We start from the raw sequence: 21215 nt of genomic DNA on the forward strand, positions 1-21215 counted from the left end.
GATTTGTTGAGCGCCCTTTTCATATGAAATATACTTTCAAGAGCGCTTTACAATTAAACGTAACATATCACAGATATGTAGTAATAACTGTATTGAGAAAAAAATGATAGTATTACTTAGTTGAATTAAAAGTAAAAAATACCTTGGGCTTATTCCAGGCAATAAAGTAATTGTAATTCATATAAAAGTAAAACAACAAACATCTGAAAACTTATACTTTTAGTATGCAAGATCTGGTGTCTATGTCAGTTACACAAATTGAGTGAATTGATCGTTTGTAAAAGGGGATTGGTTGTTGGAAGCTGCAGGTCTGTTGTTGTTGTTGGCAAAAGGAGATCGGCTGTTGGCAGCTGCAGGTTTGTTATTGCGTGCAGGAAATAGATTCAATGGAGATCGGTTGTTGGCAGCTGCAGGTTTTTTGTTGCGTGCAGGAAATAGATTCAAAGGAGATTGGTTGTTGGCAGCTGCAGGTTCGTTGTTGCGAGTTGAAATTAGAGCCAATGGAGATTGGTTGTTGGCAGCTGCAGGTTCGTTGTTGCGAGTTGAAATTAGAGCCAATGGAGATTGGTTGTTGGCAGCTGCAGGTTTTTTGTCGGGAGCAGCAGGTGTCGGTTTAATATGGTTGAGAGGCGTTATGCAAGATCCATGCGTTGTCATATTACAGGACTGGTAAACAAGGTCGAATACTTGACCCTTTGGACACGACTGGACGTGCGGTATAAAATCATTGAAACAATTAATGAACTTGCTACAATCTAATGGATGAGAATGTAACATAGGCTTATCAGTCGGGCATACAAGATCGTTATAGCACGCTACGTTTGTTTTCATATTACAGATGCCAGAAATGGGGTCATAAAGCGTATCTGGGGGACAGGCAAACTTTATTGGTGATGTGTCGAAATATGCACATCTGTAATAGTAACCGCAGTTGTTTGGGTCAGGTTGCACCATGTTGTTTTCTACCTGGCAGGTCACGGCAATGCGACGAGCCTTTTTATATGTACCTGAAAAGAAATACATGACGATTTTGACAGACATCTATATGCATAAATATTTGCGTATTTAAACTTACATAATAATGTGAAATTTGAAAAAAATATAACTATCCCTTAGATGTATAAACAAACGGCTCGTGAGGGCATATATCCCTCACTAGAGTTTCACCGCTCAAAAAGTACAAGAATCATTTCTGAAAAATAAACTTTGAAAACCGGCTTTCAGATTTAGATTTCAAAGCTTCTCAAGGAGCCACATCCTTCACTGACAGTCATGTTTAATTTTGATAAATCAATGTTTCTGGTGGGTCACCTATGGCATATGTCTGTGAAATTATTTAAAAATCAGACTAGTGGTCTTTTCGGATCATAGAGTCCATTCAATATCAATGTAGTTGAATTCCGCCTAAGCCAGTGAGTGTTGCATTTTCAATTACCTCTCATGAGCAGAAGCAGTCACACCGTGTGTAATGGCTATCCTGTTAGGTTGCATTACGTGCTTCCAGGGGATAAATCACGAATTTTGTGACGAAGAAATGGCGTTTGAAGACTTTTCTAATCTTAGCTCTGCGTGCAATGTATTTTTCTTTTTTGACAAACCAGAAAAATATGTATGTTCTTGGTAGTCGGACAAACCTTTTAGGAGAAGATTTTGTTTGAAGATTTATCTTTTCTAGCTTTTTCGGTTAGTTTTTTGACGGCTCGAAATGATTGACCCAGTCTTGGTCATCTGTCATCCGAGACATATTTCGTGCAGAATTATACGGTGGGTATCACAATAGCTCAAATCGAGCTCTTGTGCTCTAGTGAGCTAAAATAACAATTATTAGCAAATCAATATCATTTGATATTATCCATTTCAGATTATATCCTTGGCATTAAATCTACATACCTGGAAAACAATTGCTTGGGCTTATCATCGGGTAAGCGGCAAGTGCTAAAATAAAACAAAACATTCGGATTAGAAAAGTACAAAATAAGTTCTGTAGTACCGTTTCGTCTGTAACGTGTCATTTACTTTAATCTGAACGTATTGTGATTAATCTGAACTCGTGACGTCAACATTAGTTTGTATTTTCAAAAATAGCATGACTTGTCATTTCAGAATTGGACTTCAGCTTTTAAATACCAATTTACCAGTCTATTGTTTTATGTCCAGAACAATTCTGTTGTTTAAGTCAAAATTTATTTGGTTACAATATTATGGAAAAGTCCAACCAGAAAGAAAAGTATTGTATCTGTTCAATTAAAGTTTTCGTAAATAATTAAACTATTTTATTTTATTTCTCTGCCCTTTTAATGACCTCAGAAAAAGAAAATTCTATAATTCCTAAGAAAGTTGACAATAGATGGGTCAAAATTGAATTTTTTCGACCATTTTCAACTTACAATATTTAATTTATACGAAAAATTTACATGAAATTTAGAATCAAACCAGAAATTTGAGAAGAAACACCAAATCAACGAATATTGTACTTTGTAACCGAATCTTTTTCTAGTCGTAAAACAATCACTGGTGTCATTACAAACGTGTTCAAAATACACTAGGGACATAGTGTTCAAATAACAAATACCTCTTATTGCTAAATATGTTGTATCGTCATGTGTGTTTGGGGTGGAGGTGGGGAGGGGGCTCCATGGCCGAGTGGTTAAGGTCGTTGACTTATAATCACATGCCCCTCATCGATGTGGTTTTGAGCCTCACTAGGGGCGTTGAATTCTTCATATGAGGAAGCTATCCAGCTTACGGAAGGTCGGTGGTTCTACACAAGTGCCCGCTCGTGATGAAATAATGTACGGAGGGGCACCTAGGGTCTTCCTCCACCATCAAAGCTGGAAAGTCGCCATATGACCTATAACTGTGTCGGTGCGACGTTACACGTTAAACCCAACAAAAATGCTGTATTGTCAAGCTTGAAATAAATACATGATAGTACTACGTACAGGAACATATGCCGTTCGCTAGATCCGGTATTGCATCAGCAAGTCCAGACTTGAAGTCAGCCATCGAAAACAACCTGCAGTAGTCTGTTCCAATTAGTGGAAAATCTTCCGCCGAGCCATTGGCAATTAGAGCATACATGAGTATTCCATCCTCTCTTTTAGCTTTGGTGGCCGCAGCTAAAATAGAATAAAATTACATACACTTGGATAAACTGCTCTGAAATAGGATTGTCACACAAGAACTATTGAAAAATAGAATTTTGTTCCATCCTAGAAATGCTGGGATATGTCAAGTTGTTAGGTAGAATTCTATTGTAATTTGTTGTTAAAATACAAAACGAAAATATTACTTGAAATATTAAGAATAAAGCAAGTGTAACGCCGCTAACTATAACAAAGTATTTTCGTGTCAACTTTCTACAAATAATAACATATCTTGTGTCTATTTCTTTTACTTTTCTTCCTGTAAATATTAATCTTTATTTTAGCAAAATCCCTTTACATTATAGATTTCTGTTCTTTATACTTATTCATATGCCATGAAATATGATATTTGTTGTTGCTGTAAGGACAGGACTTTACACATGTTCCGTCTACAATCCGCACTTATAGAACTATTAGTATTTATGATAAAACATTTGACACAGTAACAAACTAGGGAAAAGATAAACATGTTATCCTAATACAATCTTTTAATCAACATATTTTTTTTTTCTTTAACAACATAAAAAATAAGAATTTAGAAAGTAGTGTCTTAATGTAGTCTCTCAAGCAATTTTGTGGTAGGCAGTTGGTTTTTCGCAAGCGAATTGGCAACTGGCTCTCCTGAGTGTTTCCAAGACTGATCTTTACGTTGAAAGTGTCAGATATTGATATGAAAGACCATATTAAATGTCATATTGAATTATTTTATCCATTTTTGTTTGAAAAAAAGCTTTTCTGAAACGTATCGCAAATTGGCAACTGGCTGTCCAGGTACTTTCTGAGCCTCATGAATGCATTTTAAGAAATGAAGATTAATATTAAAGAACAAAACATGGATTACAATGATTTTTTATCATTATGTTTTAAAAGGTAATCAGACTTGCTTATACATTTTGAATAACCAACTTGCAACTAGTAAGTAGTTGGTTATTCGAATGTTCAACTACCAACTACCAACTGCCTCCCAACTTTACTGTCATCAAACTAATATAAAATGAAATATATGTGGAGCCATAATTTTTAGTATAATAATAAGCGTATGACTTACTTATAACGTTTTGAATGTCTTTCTTTGGCGTTGGTCCAAATGCGAATATAATCCCAATCTTCTTGGCACCTGGTCGAAGAATATGCATGTCGTAGCCATCCGGGGGCTTGGTCAGGATATGTCGGATTTCTCGGATTGCCTTTGCAAGATTCTGCTTATGACCCATCTGAAACAGAAGAGGATTTAAACAAAAGGGCATGTTACTTCTTTAAAAAAATGCCTTTGAAAAAAAGGTTGAAAGATTCAGCTTATGACCCATCAGAAACAGAATAGATAATTTAAACAAAAGGGCATGTTACTTCTTTAAAAAAGTGCCTTTGAAAAAAAGGTTGAAAGATTCAGCTTATGACCCATCTGAAACAGAATAGAGGATTTAAACAAAAGGGCATGTTACTTCTTTAAAAAAAATGCCTTTGAAAAAAAGGTTGAAAGATTCAGCTTATGACCCATCTGAAACAGAATAGATGATTTAAACAAAAGGGCATGTTACTTCTTTAAAAAAATGCCTTTGAAAAAAAGGTTGAAAGATTCAGCTTATGACCCATCTGAAACAGAATAGATAATTTAAACAAAAGGGCATGTTACTTCTTTAAAAAAATGCCTTTGCAAGATTCAGCTTATGACCCATCTGAAACAGAATAGATAATTTAAACAAAAGGGCATGTTACTTCTGTAAAGAACTGCCTTTGCAAGATTCTGCTTATGACCTGTCTGAAACAGAATAGATGTTTTAAACGAAAGGGCATGTTACTTCTGTAAAGGACTGCCTTTGCAAGATTCTGCTTATGACCTGTCTGAAACAGAATAGATGTTTTAAACAAAAGGGCATGTTACTTCTTTAAAAAAGTGCCTTTGCAAGAATCAGCTTATGAACCATCTGAAACAGAATAGAGGATTTAAACAAAAGGGCATGTTACTTCTGTAAAGGACTGCCTTTGCAAGATTCTGCTTATGACCCATCTGAAACAGAATAGATAATTTAAACAAAAGGGCATGTTACTTCTTTAAAAAAAATGCCTTTGCAAGATTCAGCTTATGACCCATCTGAAACAGAATAGATGTTTGAAACAAAAGGGCATGTTACTTCTGTAAAAAATGCCTTTGCAAGATTCTGCTTATGACCCATCTGAAACAGAATAGAGGATTTAAACAAAAGGGCATGTTACTTCTGTAAAGAACTGCCTTTGCAAGATTCTGCTTATGACCCATCTGAAACAGAATAGATGTTTGAAACAAAAGGGCATGTTACTTCTGTAAAGGACTGCCTTTGCAAGATTCTGCTTATGACCTGTCTGAAATAGAATAGGTGTTTGAAACAAAAGGGCATGTTACTTCTGTAAAGAACTACCTTTGCAAGATTCTGCTTATGACCCATCTGAAACAGAATAGATGTTTGAAACAAAAGGGCATGTTACTTCTTTAAAAAATTGCCTTTGCAAGATTCTGCTTATGACCTGTCTGAAACAGAATAGATGTTTTAAACGAAAGGGCATGTTACTTCTTTAAAAAAATGCCTTTGCAAGATTCAGCTTATGACCCATCTGAAATAGAATAGATGTTTGAAACAAAAGGGCATGTTACTTCTGTAAAAAATGCCTTTGCAAGATTCTGCTTATGACCTGTCTGAAATAGAATAGATGTTTTGAACGAAAGTGCATGTTACTTCTGTAAAGAACTGCCTTTGCAAGATTCTGCTTATGACCCATCTGAAACAGAATAGATGTTTGAAACAAAAGGGCATGTTACTTCTGTAAAAAATGCCTTTGCAAGATTCTGCTTATGACCCATCTGAAACAGAATAGATGATTTAAACAAAAGGGCATGTTACTTCTGTAAAAAATGCCTTTGCAAGATTCTGCTTATGACCCATCTGAAACAGAATAGAGGATTTAAACAAAAGGGCATGTTACTTCTTTAAAAAAATGCCTTTGCAAGATTCTGCTTATGACCTGTCTGAAACAGAATAGATGTTTGAAACAAAAGGGCATGTTACTTCTGTAAAAAATTGCCTTTGCAAGATTCTGCTTATGACCTGTCTGAAACAGAATAGATGTTTTAAACGAAAGGGCATGTTACTTCTGTAAAGGACTGCCTTTGCAAGATTCTGCTTATGACCTGTCTGAAACAGAATAGATGTTTTAAACGAAAGGGCATGTTACTTCTGTAAAGGACTGCCTTTGCAAGATTCTGCTTATGACACATCTGAAACAGAATAGATGTTTTAAACGAAAGGGCATGTTACTTCTGTAACTATTTATAACAAAGAGAACAGCCAGTCTAATTCTCTTGGCTTTGACAAAGTGGTTATACAGCCATATGAAATTGAACAAGATGCATGCAACAACAGCACTGGGATACAAAGTGTGGCCGTCGCCACTAATTTTGAAAGTTTTCTTGATATGCTAAATGTCACACTTCTATGTCCGTTGACACAAACAAACAGAAGAAAATCAAAGGTATTTGGTACAAATAACAGAGGCCAATTGCAGTTTTATACAAATCTTTTCTTTTCTTCGGTTGCGTGATCAACTGCAACATTTTCATGGGCCATAAATTATAAATTCTGGCGGGTTATGAAAAGAAATATGCATAGTAAAACTATTCACCACTGTAATATCTTTAATTTTATATCAATTCATTATAATAGAGCCTGGAACAAGTGGAGATGTGTATGTAATAAAAATATTATTAGATTTTCGTCGATAAATACATTTTGTATATATATTTGCTTTTACCGAATAACATATTGTGCTCCTAAAGTCTCGCAATATTTCCGTTGCAGAACTCTTGCATATTTCTCGATAAAAGTCTAATAACATACAATATTAATGGAAATTGCCTCCGTGGGGACTGGTTAAAGTCGATGATTTCGAATCATCTGCCCATCACCTTTGTGAGATCGAGCCATGCTAGGTTTGTCAAGGAATATAGTTATCAGCTGCTTTGCGGGGAGGAACCTTGGTTCTGTCCTGGTGCCCGTTTGTGTCTGAAATTATGTCCTGAGTGAAACCTGGGTATTCATCCATTCATCCACCGTTTAAAGCTGGAAGGTCATTGCCATATGATTTGAACTGTATATCGGTGCGGCTTTAACCCCGACAAAACAAATAATTAATTCTGATATGTTTATATGTATTGTATTAACCGTATTTGGTTGAGCAAATGTCACAAATCATGACTTTAATGCCAACATAAATGACATTTTGACACGATAACAAAAGAACTTTCAGATTTAGTTTTGATATATATTTATATCTACATAATTACAATTAATTAAATGACTTCCTAAAACTTTAAATATTCTCAGACTAACAGTTTTGCTGTGAATGTTTTCATTTGACAGACAGACACGTTTAATGATCTGCACTAAAAGAGAAGAAAGAAAATTAAACAACAATAACGTATTTAGAAAGGGAACTTACAAAAAGTTGTTTTCAAAGTCTTGGGCATAATGATAATGACATAGTGTTCCTTTATTATTTTAGAAATGCTATTTCTGAACTGAATATATGCAAAGTAATCATAGGATTTGTCAGTATATTGTCAGGATAGCAGGAGAGCATCTCCTTAAAGTCACTACGCAGTAAGAAAAAAACATTTCCATTTCAAGTTAAATTTATATGCATGTTGATAATAGAGCAACTGAATTAAAAACTTTTTAAATAATAGAGAGTTTGAGATTTCAACCTTCGCCTTCCCCTTCAACGTCTCTTGCGAAGTTAACGTATGAAGTTGAAGTTTGATTAAAATTCCTTGAGATTTCAAACTTTAGAATGTACCATACTTCTTTTAATCCGCCCATTCAATTTTTCCGTAATTATGATCGTTTTTTTCGTGCATTTTGATATCAATTGTCCGAAAGGACAGGACTTTTACCTAAGGTTTTAAAAAAGAAAATTAAATAAAAACATTTCAATTAATATAATCATCACATGGGTATTAGAGATTTTCAGCTTACTTCGACGCGTACTGCGGACCACGGACTACGAACTTACTATGGGTTTTCTCAAACTGTATATGAGGAAGTTATGCATAACTGAACAGTGGCATATTTAGCATCCGGTTACAATGCCGTAATATTGTTTTCATTTAAAATATCTGAGAAAAGACAGCTATAAGATTTATCAATATCCGTTTTATTGTATATGAAATACCAATATATTTTCTAACAGTGTGGGGGCTTTTTTAAAATTGTTCACCTGTATATATTCAAATCTTTCGAACTTCTTTTTTATTTGAAGTGCTGCAATTTATTTATATGCTTGCTGTCGTGATGGCTAGATAATAAATTTTTATACCAATATAGACCTTGAGTTTTCATGAGTTTAAATCTTTGTTCAAGTTCCCTGAAGACAAATATCTACACATACCCCATTTGTGCATGTGTTCGACTAAAACGGCTTTGTAAATAATAACAAAAGGCTAGTCTCGACTTCAAAGCTTGTTGTATAAATGACCACACAGAATTGCTCAAATTGCGTCATAGGAGTTGACTAATTCAAAAATATAATCTCGTTGACAATTCTATGCATTTACTGGCCATAAAACATTTTTGGAATATGATCGGAATTTTGACCTTTGACGCTTCACATGCCCTTTCTTCACAAAACAATTTTCGGTCTCAGCTGGGTTTTAGATTGAAATGATGGCAGCTAGTTTTGATGGTACTTAAAGATTAAATTCGAGTTGAGACTGACAATCCATACTGAATAGTCACTTGAAAATAGTCATGAATTTAAATCTTAAATTTTAACATGCAATATTGATATCAATGACAATGTTTCATTATCAAACTCAACTGAGACCCAAAATGTTTTGAAAACAGAAGCCCAGGAATTCAGTCTTGGAGTGATCTCAGTAATCAAGATCGAGCCTGTGTTGATCATTTTTCAAAATCTGATATCAGATTATGTTAATATGAAGTGGATATTTTTATTTTTTTTTAATTTTCAAACATGCTTATACATAACTAATTCAGGATGTTGCTGCTAAATTATGGTAATATATCGGATCTTGTTTCGACAGGGATGAAAGATGCATGTATGAGAACTTCCCATATGTTTTGACTTAAGAATTGAATGGTATTTTTCTGCAGTTCATCGATGTATGAACTGTCAGGAAGTTTATTCTTCGGTGTTTATGTAAAAATTAGGTGTACACTTCCCGATAGTTCATACATAGATGAACCGCAGAAAAATACCATTCAATTCTTATAATTACAACTACAAAAACTTCTTCCATTTGTTTCCTATTTGAAAAAAAATCCAACTTTTTTCCAGAAACGAAAAAGTAGTCCGTAAAATTATGAATATCAATTACATCTAATGAATACGTGATGGCTTCATTGAGAAATATTTTTATGTACTGTACTTATCATGTGTTGCTTTCAGATCAACATTAATTAGAAAATATATGCTTGGGTCCCTGTAGTTCGCTAGCTACAGCGATGTTCACCAGCGATGTTTCATGCATTACCAACTTTAATAAAACATGTACTCTAGAAGTTTTATAAATTACACTGCTTAAATCACAAACTTTTAAGAATTCATCAAAGCAACCATCTTTTCATTCGATTTATCATTGATTTCACTGAATGGTGTAAATTTCAAATTCTGTATATTCTTTCAACATAATACAGATTTACATAATTTTGATAAATATTCATTTTAGTGAATTATCTGAAAGGAAAATATCGACAGTCTTAATACTTGCAATTTACGGATGTTTGTGAAATATATAAAGGATCTTACGTGAGTGAATTTTGTTACTGAATTTATTCAACTAGTGAATTAACATAATAAAACCTGAGGCTCGTGACGAGCATTTTATCATTAAATAAATAAGGAAAGTGTTTCTTTCTCGTTCTTGTAAGAGAATTTCCAGCATGTCATTTGTGTATTGAATACAATTTACAAAGAACGACTGTTTTGTTTGTGTCTGTTCAATGTTTAACACCCTGCACGACCCCTGGCAATGGCTCTATCACACAAACATTAAATGAACTTGTATGGCTATAGTCTGTGTAAAGTTAATGTTCTAAACTTAAGCACATAGACGCTTATTGAAATGAAGAATGAAATCCTACATGAACGCGTACACGTACAAGTACCACCTCTCAATCTAAAAATATTTACACAAAAATATACTATTATCACATACACGTGCACTGCGTGAACTCTATGGAATCAATATTGCATGGCTATATTTGCAGGACGTGATCAAATAATATGTCAATAAATCAAACAACTTAAATGAATAGGACATTTTTTCTATATATTTATTATGCTCACGTTGATAATGTAACTATTTTTAATCAGCAAAATTATTTTTACCGTCTTCCTCGTTGACTTTATTGTGTGCTATTAGAATATTGATTTTGTGCTGTTTCAGTAACTCATTCATTATAAGAATATTATGCACGACTGCATTATTAAAGTACATTTGAAATGAAACTACCTTAATTACATATATACTCGTATATGCCTTTCAGTAACGTTTGACGTAACGTCAAATTAGCACGTACAATGTAAGTGGATCTTTATCGCACTGAGAATCAGATTGAAAACCGACGTGTAGAAGGGACAATTTTCATGATTTTTAACATATTTTTTAAAGTTTTGTAATTCAAAAGAGTGATAGTATTAGTCAAAGATTTTTTAGCAATTTGCACAAAATGCCATTTTTCAACTTAACCGTACCAAGTCCTTTTGAATAAAGTACATGTGTATTCACAAAACACTTTTCAGAATTCTGCTCGCAATTCATTTTTCTTTGTATACTTTATGCATTTGATAAATCAAAAGTATACGTTAGTAGTGCTAGATATGAGCAATATATTTTCATTTAACCAAAAGTGATACTCATTTATTGCAAGACGAAATGATGACATCAACCTGACAAATTTACGGCTTGTATTTTATTGCTTAGAAGTGTACACTGATAGTAAACAGAATGTTGTCTAAGTGTGTTTACCCCAAAGTGACTAATTTTATTACTCAGAAATGTACATCGACAGTTAAAAAGAAGGAAATATATGTTTATATACTCAAAGGTGAAACAAATATATTGCAAGACACGCTAATGACAAATGACTGACAAAGTTCTGAAAGCGGTACATCACAATTTACGTGCTTAGAATCAATAATCCATTGTGAGACATTTTTAAACACTTGTAAAGTAGAATGCAATTACATTATCATATCTTTTTTACCATTTGTTAATCAAGATTGTATCCTATTTGATATTCTGAATACGTTTTAGGCAAACGAAGCAATTGTTCATGATTTTATCATTGTTTTTGAAAATTTAAGAAATAGGAAAACATAGATTTCTCCGTCTTGAAATCATCTTGAAACTCTTGAATATTATATACTGATGCTGTTTAGACTTCAGTTCCCTAAAACACCATATCACACACTAAAATAAGAATATTACAACAAAAAGCTATTATAAAACTGTATTTGTATTTGGATACTGGGGGGTTATCGGGTATATGTTTTAGAAAATGTGCATTCAGATATATTTTTTAGAAAATGTGCATTCATATATATTTTTTAGAAAACATGCAAATGTAGTTTCAATCATTTAAGAAGTCACTAAATTGTATAAATCAAAATGTGTTGAAAATATGTTACCATATTATAAACATATTTCAGATTAAAGTGAGGTTTTATCTATCCAAGGCATTCAAATAATCTCCGTCCACCTCACAAAATTCAGTTGGCCTTTAAATTTGAATCAGTCAAAGTTCCCTAAATCATCCGATAAACATCCGATACATTTTGAAATTCCTTTTATCTTGTTGTACCATATTTGCTTAAATTTGCATGTGTTTTATTTTATGGACGGTTCGTATCGTAAATTATATATTTTCTAAGAGACGGCCATAGAAGTGTCACGAATGTAAAAACAATCGCCTGGTTTTATTTGTACTTTTTGTCCTAGAATCTACCTTTTCAAATAAATAATGAGGCATAATTCAATTGTTTAGAAAATGACTGCATCAATATATATCAATTAAGCCCAAGTTTTGTATCTACACGCAAAATCAAGTGACTAAGATAAAAAATCTTAATCGAAAATTAATATGTATGTTATTTTATGTTAATGTTTTAAATTATATTAATTTTATGTCATATATTTAATTGTATTATTACAAATTTGATTTTATCTGAACATGGTAAAAGTACTTAAAGAGACGTAGACTCCGACAGGCTATCTTTGAGGTCATTAGTAGAAAAAAAGATCTTAATACTTAATTAAAATTCCGTCTGGTCAGAATCCACAGTATTGTACAGAGGTGTGTAGGGAATTACATCTTCTTTTCCAACATACCTTCAAAATGGTCATAAGAGGTTTGGTAGTATTTCTTCGATGGGAATATATTTCTGTTTCCAATAACCCGATTTTATTATATTCAGGAAAAGTATTCATCACAACATTTTGGTGTTTCGGCATAGTCTAAAAGGCAATATTTATAGGTTATTAGCTTTGTATCGGGAAATATGCACGAGATATTCAGTGGAAATATTGCGCGACTTTAGGAGCGCAATATTCTTCCGCTGAAGAACGAGTCAAGGTCAAGGTCAGGGTCAATAGAGTCAAAAAGCTTCTTTTATGTTGTATCTCTTGCCTGGTCAAACTTTGATTACCCATATTTCGATTTGAAATTGGCACACATATCAATAATAATCATCTGTGATAGCAGTCTGAATGGCAGATGTTGTTCTAACTATACCACCATATTTGATGACTCAAAATTTGTCTTTGTCATTTATACTATCTAGCTATGATGATTTCTGTTACAAAGGGACATTGGCACGTAATATACAATGAAAAATGTTTCGGGATGAAGATAAGAGGTCAGTGGGTATTTCTATGATTTTAAAAAAGGTGGATAGATTTTGATCAAGTTGTTATTTTGGGAGCTGTTATGATGTTGTTCGGGGGATTTTGTTGCATTTGGCCAAATTTTAGACCAGGGCAGGTTCGTAGTTGGTCCAAATCAATCAAGTCATTTCTTCAAATCACTTTCCTCTCATGGATGTGAAAAAAATCCCTATTTTGCCTACATTGTGCCGGTGTGACTTTAAACAATAAAGAATCAAACAAACAAAAATATTCCAATAATCCCTGATTTTCCGAATACTAGTACAGTTTTATAACTAATTTGTTGTTTTTTTTATCTCATTTAATATAAGGGTTTGGATATATTGATGTAAGGCGAAATCAGTATATTTATTGAACACCGAAATAAGGATTTCATATTGCATTGCACCATCCAACAATGTTTTGCATCAAATTTAGGGCTAAATTTGGTTCGATGTGGTGTTCATTATTTTAAATGTGCAATATTCGATGATTATTATTATTATTATTATTATTAAGGATTCTAATCTTTATTCAGAATAAATTATATATTATTGATAATTTCTATATTTCAACAATTTCCATTGTGAAAAATAGTGTATTTTTCTAACGTTAATGTCAGTCAATATCACAGCAAAATATGAATACATTACATAAGATAAAATAAGCCATAAAACGTCCATTCCATGCACGAAATGTATAAGGCATTGGTAATCATATAACTTTTTGAACAATTACAAGCAAAAATTGGAGCATATTGGACGGCATCATGATTTCAGACTATCACCCTTGATTGACCAGGTTCAATATTTTACAAAGATTTTAGTGCACCTCTCATGCACATAGACCTTCACTTGTGTACCTCAAAATTTGAATTTTATTCCTGTCTTGAATAATTATACAATACGCAAACAGAGATATGACGTTTTTCTAAGTATAATCTTGTAGTTCCTGTTAAAACCAAGCAAAGGAAGACATGATAGCAATAAAAATGTCGGACATTTCAAAAGTGACGTTTGAGCAGGTGAACCGGTAAAACTTCTAAGAAAATTAAGAGCTGTTTTCTTCTCGTTTTAGCATTTTCAATGTTATATGTCACGACTATTATAAATAAGGGTAATTTAACGTAATCCCAACTCTTATAAATAAAAACGATGTACATTTCGAAAACGTCTTAAATATATCATTTTTTAAACTTCCATTAATTTCAACAGCAGCCCAAAATTGACATTTAATTTGAACAATTAGTACACATACTGCCAGACAACTCCTTCCTGTTTTATTTTTGAACGGATAATCACATGCTGCCTGTTGAAACGGAAAGATTGCATAATGAACACCCGTACATGTTGTATATGCAACTTGAACGAAGCGGGTGACATTTGCGTAATGACAATCGGCAATTTCCGTCCGATTTTCCTAAAAACCGAAGAATGCCGAAATCACACACGGATTCAGGTAATTTATCGCTTGTCGTTAAAAGTCCACTACTTTTATATGAAATAGTCTTGGAGACATGCATTGAGTCTATGATAATATAATAGTAAAGGTTCGGTAACCAGGATATTACATTTTTATGTAATTTTTCACAGTGTTAATAGAGTACAATCGAACAGTATTAAAAATACATACCATTAGAAAGTGTTAGTAAATATTTCTTCGGACAGTATTAGTCTATATATTTAAAGAAAGTGTTAATTAATATACCTATAGAAAGTGTTAATTAATATACCTTTAGACAGTATAAGTCTATATAGTTTTAGAAAGTGTAAATAAATCTACCTTTAGAATTTTTTTATAAAGATACCTTTAGACAGTACTTATCTATGTAACTTAAGAAAGTGCTAATTAATATACCTTTAGACAGTATCTATCTTTATAGCTTTAGAAACTGTTATTTACAATATACCTTTAGAAAGTTTAATTTAGATACCTTTAGACAGTATTAATATTTTTAACTTAAGAAAGTATTAATTAAGGTACCGTTAGACAGTATTATAATAGAGCTACATACCTTCAGAGAATGTTAATTAATATATGAACAGAAAGTTAAATTAATATTCGTTTATACAGTATATTAATCAGTATAACTTAAGAAAGTGTTGATTAACATACCTTTAGAAAGTATTAATCAATACATATTTTTAACAGTGTTTATTGATATACATTTTGAAATATAAATTAGTTTACCTTAAGAAAGTGTATGTTCCTCTGTGCTAGTAGCGACACTCTGGTGTTCATCTGTACACGAGTTTTAAACGGTTGTGGCGTTGCAATGGTAACGGTATGTGCGCCGTATAGCACCAGACCGATGTTGAACTGGTCTGGTTCGATAGCAAAATATCTAATAAGTTCTACCAGCTGTTCCTCAAAAGGTGAGAAATCAAAATATGGCACCGCATAGCTTCCTGGTACGGCAATTACTATATCGGCTTTGCCCATACATTCTCCTGTAATAAGAAAACAGTATTCAGTCAATAAAATGCTGGCATCTGTACATAGCCCTGACATATGAAAAAAATGAAAACAATAGATGTTGAGGTATCATCTACTTCAGGGTCAAACTTAATTATTCGGTCAATAAAATGCTGGCATCTGCATAACTCGGACATAAGGAAAAAATGAAAACAATAGATGTTGAAGTACCATCTATCTCACGGTAAAATTTAATTGTAATTGGTATATTGACTCGGCAGCTTTTGTCTATAAGGTTGCTCTGCGATATCATTGGCCCGAAATCGTTTTGTGATACTTCTGCCTGTGGTTTCCCACCTTTCTATTTTATACCGTCTGTGACGTGATCTTTACAATTCTGATTAATACATATGTATTTTCATTTCAATGTCTAATCTACTTAATAGAATTTCAGTCTCTTAATCTTTTAATACAGATGTATAAAAACATAATATATGGTTAATCCGAATGTTTTTTGTTTGTGTGTGTGTTTGCTAAGAATCTATCGTTACCTCAATTGCAATATTTCTTTGGGGTGGGTGGCCGAGATACTGAATTTGTCTAAAACCACCACAGCGATGACAAATATGGATTATGGTTTTCTTGACATGTTACTTAATTAAAAACTAACACTGAAACGGTTGGTTATTTATCAAAACGATGAAATGCAAATGATATGTTATTTACTGTCTTATCATTTGATTAACGAAATGCCAACCATTTTATCTTACTCTGTATATCGTTTCTCACATCTTCTACAAGCTATTTGAAATTATTTTTACAACTAATTTGTCGTCTTAATTTACTGCAGTGAATTACCTAGTATGTGCTTATTGCCTGAAATAAAATGTGTACCCGGCGATAATTATTGAGAGCAGGCCGGTGTAACATTAAATATTGACCCCGTTGAAAATTGACCCCATTGATCAAACTTTAATGTTGAAATGTTGGCGGGGTCAATTCTCAACGTTGAAAAAGGACATTTTGGTCAATATTTAATGTTGAAATGTTGACGGGGTCAATTCTCAACGTTGAAAAAGGACCCATAGGGTCTATTTTCAACGGGGTCAGTATTTAATGTTACACCGGCTATAACAAAATCCTGACATGGATTCTTTCTGACACGAAATAAACCACAGGTACCCTTCGGCTGGACATATAGCCGTCGTGTTTACTACCCACCATGATTTGACCGTTATTTCTCATATTTGAAATTGTTTACATCTATAGTAACTAAATACCACACAGCTTTCGATTTAAATGCTCCTTTAAAATATTCAGAATTTGCCAATGATATTAAAAAGTAGACAAGGTAGGCATGACGCCATTTTTTTCAAACATCGGAAGTGGACTGAGCCCGATTTAGCAATGAAATTGACAAAATCCGCAAGGACATGTAAAAAGAGCGAGACTTCCGGCGTGCATAGGCATTATCACTGCAAAGCCGGACTCGATCCACTTCCATTGGTTGAAAAAATGGCGCCAGGCCTACCATGTCAATTTTTTGATATCATCAGCAAATTCTGAATATTTTAAAGAAGCATTTAAATCTAAAGCTGTGTGGTATTTCGTAACTATAGAGAGTAGACCAAAAAAAGACTGTTGGGCACCGCCTCGAAACGACCATAAGCAAACACACCATTGGAGAGTCCGGTTAATGGTGCGTATTCGGAATAGTATCTAATTGTGTTCTAACGTGGATCGCCTAGCATATAATATAATAAAACGCTTTTAAAAGGGTGTCGACATCAGAATTTGGATTAATGGCAGCTTTTGGCGGCGGATCACCCTCAATGTATCATTCAGGCGGTCTTATCAACCTTTCGTAAGTCAGCCTGAGGGCTTTCTCACATACGTTGAATTAGCTCTTGGTGAAATTTTAAATGATCGTTTCTGTTAGTAACTGTCTAACTGAAAATAAGCTTTGAAAGCTCGGCTACTGACAAGACAAAATCCTTTTGATAATAAATTTAATTCAGTATGTCTATTATTACGATAACTAGTTGCATAGCTTATGTAATAAGACACATAAAGACAGAACTGATGATTGACACGTCCACAGTTTTTCATTCTGGTTATAATCAGAAAGGTGTTAGATACGTTAGCAAACGTAACGCAAACTCGTTGAATATGTCGTCCACTTACGTATGTCAGTAAACTTTTTTAACTTCAGCATTTATATTAAAACAACAAAACATATCTGTTGTACTATCAATCAAGTTGTAATTATACGCTTAAAATTTCATGTTATCATTAATTACTGTACTATGCGGTTAAAAGCCTGCCATGATAAGATAGGTATAATAAATGTTTTCGCAAAATATGATTATTTATACAGTTCACGAATGTGTGAAGCATATTTACAAAAGTATACATAGCATTGTGTATCAGTCCCAATGAGCTGAATTGCAGCAGCTTGCCATACATTTGCTTAGAGTTCATCAGGCTAGTTATACCCGTAAACAAATATTAAATACACCTTAACAAATAATGTTAATCGAATACATTTGGTACAGAAAAAAGTCATATTACATCATTATGTATAATTCACAAGAAAGTTGCCATACACTTGCTAAATTTTCACGAGGTAACAGATGATTTCATAAACAAATGACATTTAGCTTTATCACCATTAACATTTGTCCTTGATTAGCATACGTTCAATTACATAGCATGTGTTACATGTATCGTTACTCTTTGTTTAAACTGAATCCTGCAGTCCTTCTGGAACCTACTCTTACCTTTTATCTTGTATGTATGACTTGATTATATTATTAGAATACGTTTCATACACATTTAACGTTTAGAAAATCGTAAACGTTCTGAAATCACGTGTGCCTTGTTGACGTCTTCAGACACCTACATTTTAAAGTGAGCTAGCAGCACAAACAAATGAGTTCTACATTGTAATATTGACATATCTGAATTAACACAGGTATCATTTGAAATCTCAGAAATCTAACTTAAGTAAATTATTGGAGATACACTAAATAATAATTAAATAAACATACCATGGACATTTACTAGAAACAATGCAAGCGAAAGAAATCCGAGGAAAATATCCATTTTATTAAAGAAATATGTAGCTATCTTTTCCTTCTAAAAACGTTTTTTGTACAGCGAAAGACAGTGTTGACAAGAACGACCTTTCAAATGAATTGAAATTCTGTTTCCTCACTATGCAAAATTCGTCAAACACTTGTCATTAATGTGAGATGAATCGTTTGAGGTTATATATGTTTTAGATATTTTGGGCGTTTCAATTGTTTAAATGCTAATTTTGTGGCCTGGATGTCACACTTGTTTTTATTTCGATTGTTAATTAAGATGAATTTCGTGTTTATCCTTCATCATTTTATTTTTTTCATGGGAAAACATGTTTATATCTAATGATAGTTTGGTTAATTATTACTTAAACGAAAATCAATATATGATATATTTGATAAAAGATAATTTCTGATTCCTTATTATAGTCTGTTATAGTAAGGAGTGTACATACAGTGCGGAAACATGTGTCCAAACCAACAGGCAACACAAGCAAGTCAAAAGTCAAATGAAAGAGCATATGTTATATATATTGTGTGTTCGGGTTTAGCGTCTTTTTCTACATATTTCAGTCATATATAAACAAAGGTGTCTACTTGTCAGCCAGTGCAATGCCTTTACAGTGCTGCGCCCATCCAGTCACATTATACTGACACCGGACTGACCAGTCCTGTTACTGGGGCCACCTTGGTCGAGTGGTTAAGGTCACTGATTTCAAATCACTTGCCCATCACCGATATGGGTTCGAGCGCTTCATGTTAGGAAGCCATCCAGCTGGCTTATGGAAGGTATGTGGTTCTACCCAGGTGCCCACCCGCGATGAAATAATGAACGGAGGGGCACTTAGGGTCTTGCTCCACCATCAAAAGCTGGAAAGTCGCCATACTATAGTGACCTGTGAGTGTGTGGGTTTGACGTGAAACCTAAAACAAATTGTAGTACTATCCTTTTAGTGCTGATCGTCTAGCGAAAAACTACTATTGTCTATAGTACCATTTCTCACGTCTTTGTTATGACGCGGCCAGGGAGGAAGTAACGACCTCCCGCAATGGTAGCGGAAGCTCTACCACTTGGCTACCGAGGCATATAAAACTGAATTGATTTATTGTAGTTTATATATCAATAGGTGTAGACTATATATATAAAGAAACAGCAACATTGACGTCGCGTGAGGGAAATAAAGCCATTACATAAATTTGATGATACACTAGTGTAATAAACCTTTGACGCTGACGAGGCTCATTTATAGGAGACGTTAAGCAATACTTACAGAAATACACACCACCGTTTTAATGCATTTTAAATTTATATGCAATACTAACAGAAATACACACCACCGTTTCAATGTCTTTTTAATTTACAAAAATATATATGCAACACTAAGAGAAATACACGCCACCGTTTCAATGTATTTTGGTAATTCATGTCCTTCACAATTCCTGGAGTGTACTGAAAGCTGTTTATATTTTTGATATTTTAAAAACATTGTTCAACATGTGATTTTAAAGAAACATAAAGACACAATATGTTGAACACAAAATAGACATTCTAATATGCTTGTTACTGTTAAACACGCTTACGCTAAAATGACGTCAAGTTAACGTGCGATGACGTCAATATCTTTGTTGCGACCAAGAAAGAGCGCTTCTATGATTTCTCTACTGTTTATATTAAGAGCATATTAGAATCGGAATAATGTATAGCAAAATCGTGTTTTACGTAAATTAATACACTCAAATCGGTTACGCGTCACCAGAATATTTCACGGACGTATTTATAACCTATTTTCGTGCATTAATAACGTTAAAACACGCTTTTTCTATACATTATTTCCTAATTAAAGTGCGGAAATGAGACCACAAAAATATTTGATACTATTTTCGTAAATGTATTTATTGCAATGTTATAATAGTTTAACCTATGATATTACCTTCTTGGTAACAAAACGCTGTTTTTGATATCTGGATAATAAAACCATCATTGATAATTGCAAAAATTACAATACAATGTCTGTATCAGCTGCGCAGCTTAAATAATAAACGTCATCTAAAGTAAAAAGAAAATCTTTAATTATTCAATCGACTCCTTGATATATCCTGGTAAAAACGTCGACAACTTATGGTCTCGGATAGTTTTTGCCTGTCCGCTTAGCTCAGTACGGAGAGCGCAGATCAACAGATCGCGTGATCTTGAGTTCAATCCTCTGCATGGGTATTTGATAAAAGACATTGTATTAGAAGTCATTTCATTCTCTTCATGTGGAGGAGATATTTGCTGAGAACATAATTGTACTGGTACAGAACCCAGGTTTACTGGTTAGGTTAATTGGTTAATTGTCCGCCATTTCGTAACTTAACAACTGAGCCAAACTAAAAACAAACAAACTAATAAGTTAGTTTAATTTTGTTTCCTTGTATAAATATAAAATCAACCACACCGCATCCTGTAGAAAAGTTATTTTCGTGACTAATACCTGTATAAATAAGATGCGAATATAAGCCTAAGCTAGGTTGCTAATGTTAACTGTTATGGCACGTCTTTTATACATCGCTAAAATGAAGTCGGTGTCAGAACGGGTGTACGTTTCGCCAGAAACTGGCATTATGCCAATAGGCTGTTATGTGTCACACTGTGCGCATGTCAAATGGTATTTG

At 33.5% G+C, this 21215-nt stretch overlaps 1 protein-coding gene across 1 annotated transcript; it reads right to left on the minus strand.

The window, feature by feature from the left end:
- Positions 1-204: 204 nt before the first annotated feature.
- LOC123535166 (uncharacterized) lies at positions 205-18702 on the minus strand. Its single transcript, XM_045317722.2, has 6 exons — positions 18528-18702; positions 15253-15512; positions 4195-4360; positions 2943-3119; positions 1891-1935; positions 205-1007 (listed from the first exon to the last, which is right to left on the minus strand). The coding sequence occupies exons 1-6, from the start codon at positions 18580-18582 to the stop codon at positions 250-252; spliced, it is 1461 nt and encodes a 486-aa protein (XP_045173657.2). The 5' UTR covers positions 18583-18702; the 3' UTR covers positions 205-249.
- Between the last annotated feature and the right edge of the window lie 2513 nt (positions 18703-21215).

Source organism: Mercenaria mercenaria, chromosome 12, assembly GCF_021730395.1.
Source record: "Mercenaria mercenaria strain notata chromosome 12, MADL_Memer_1, whole genome shotgun sequence".
In the NCBI taxonomy this organism is placed as follows: domain Eukaryota; kingdom Metazoa; phylum Mollusca; class Bivalvia; order Venerida; family Veneridae; genus Mercenaria; species Mercenaria mercenaria.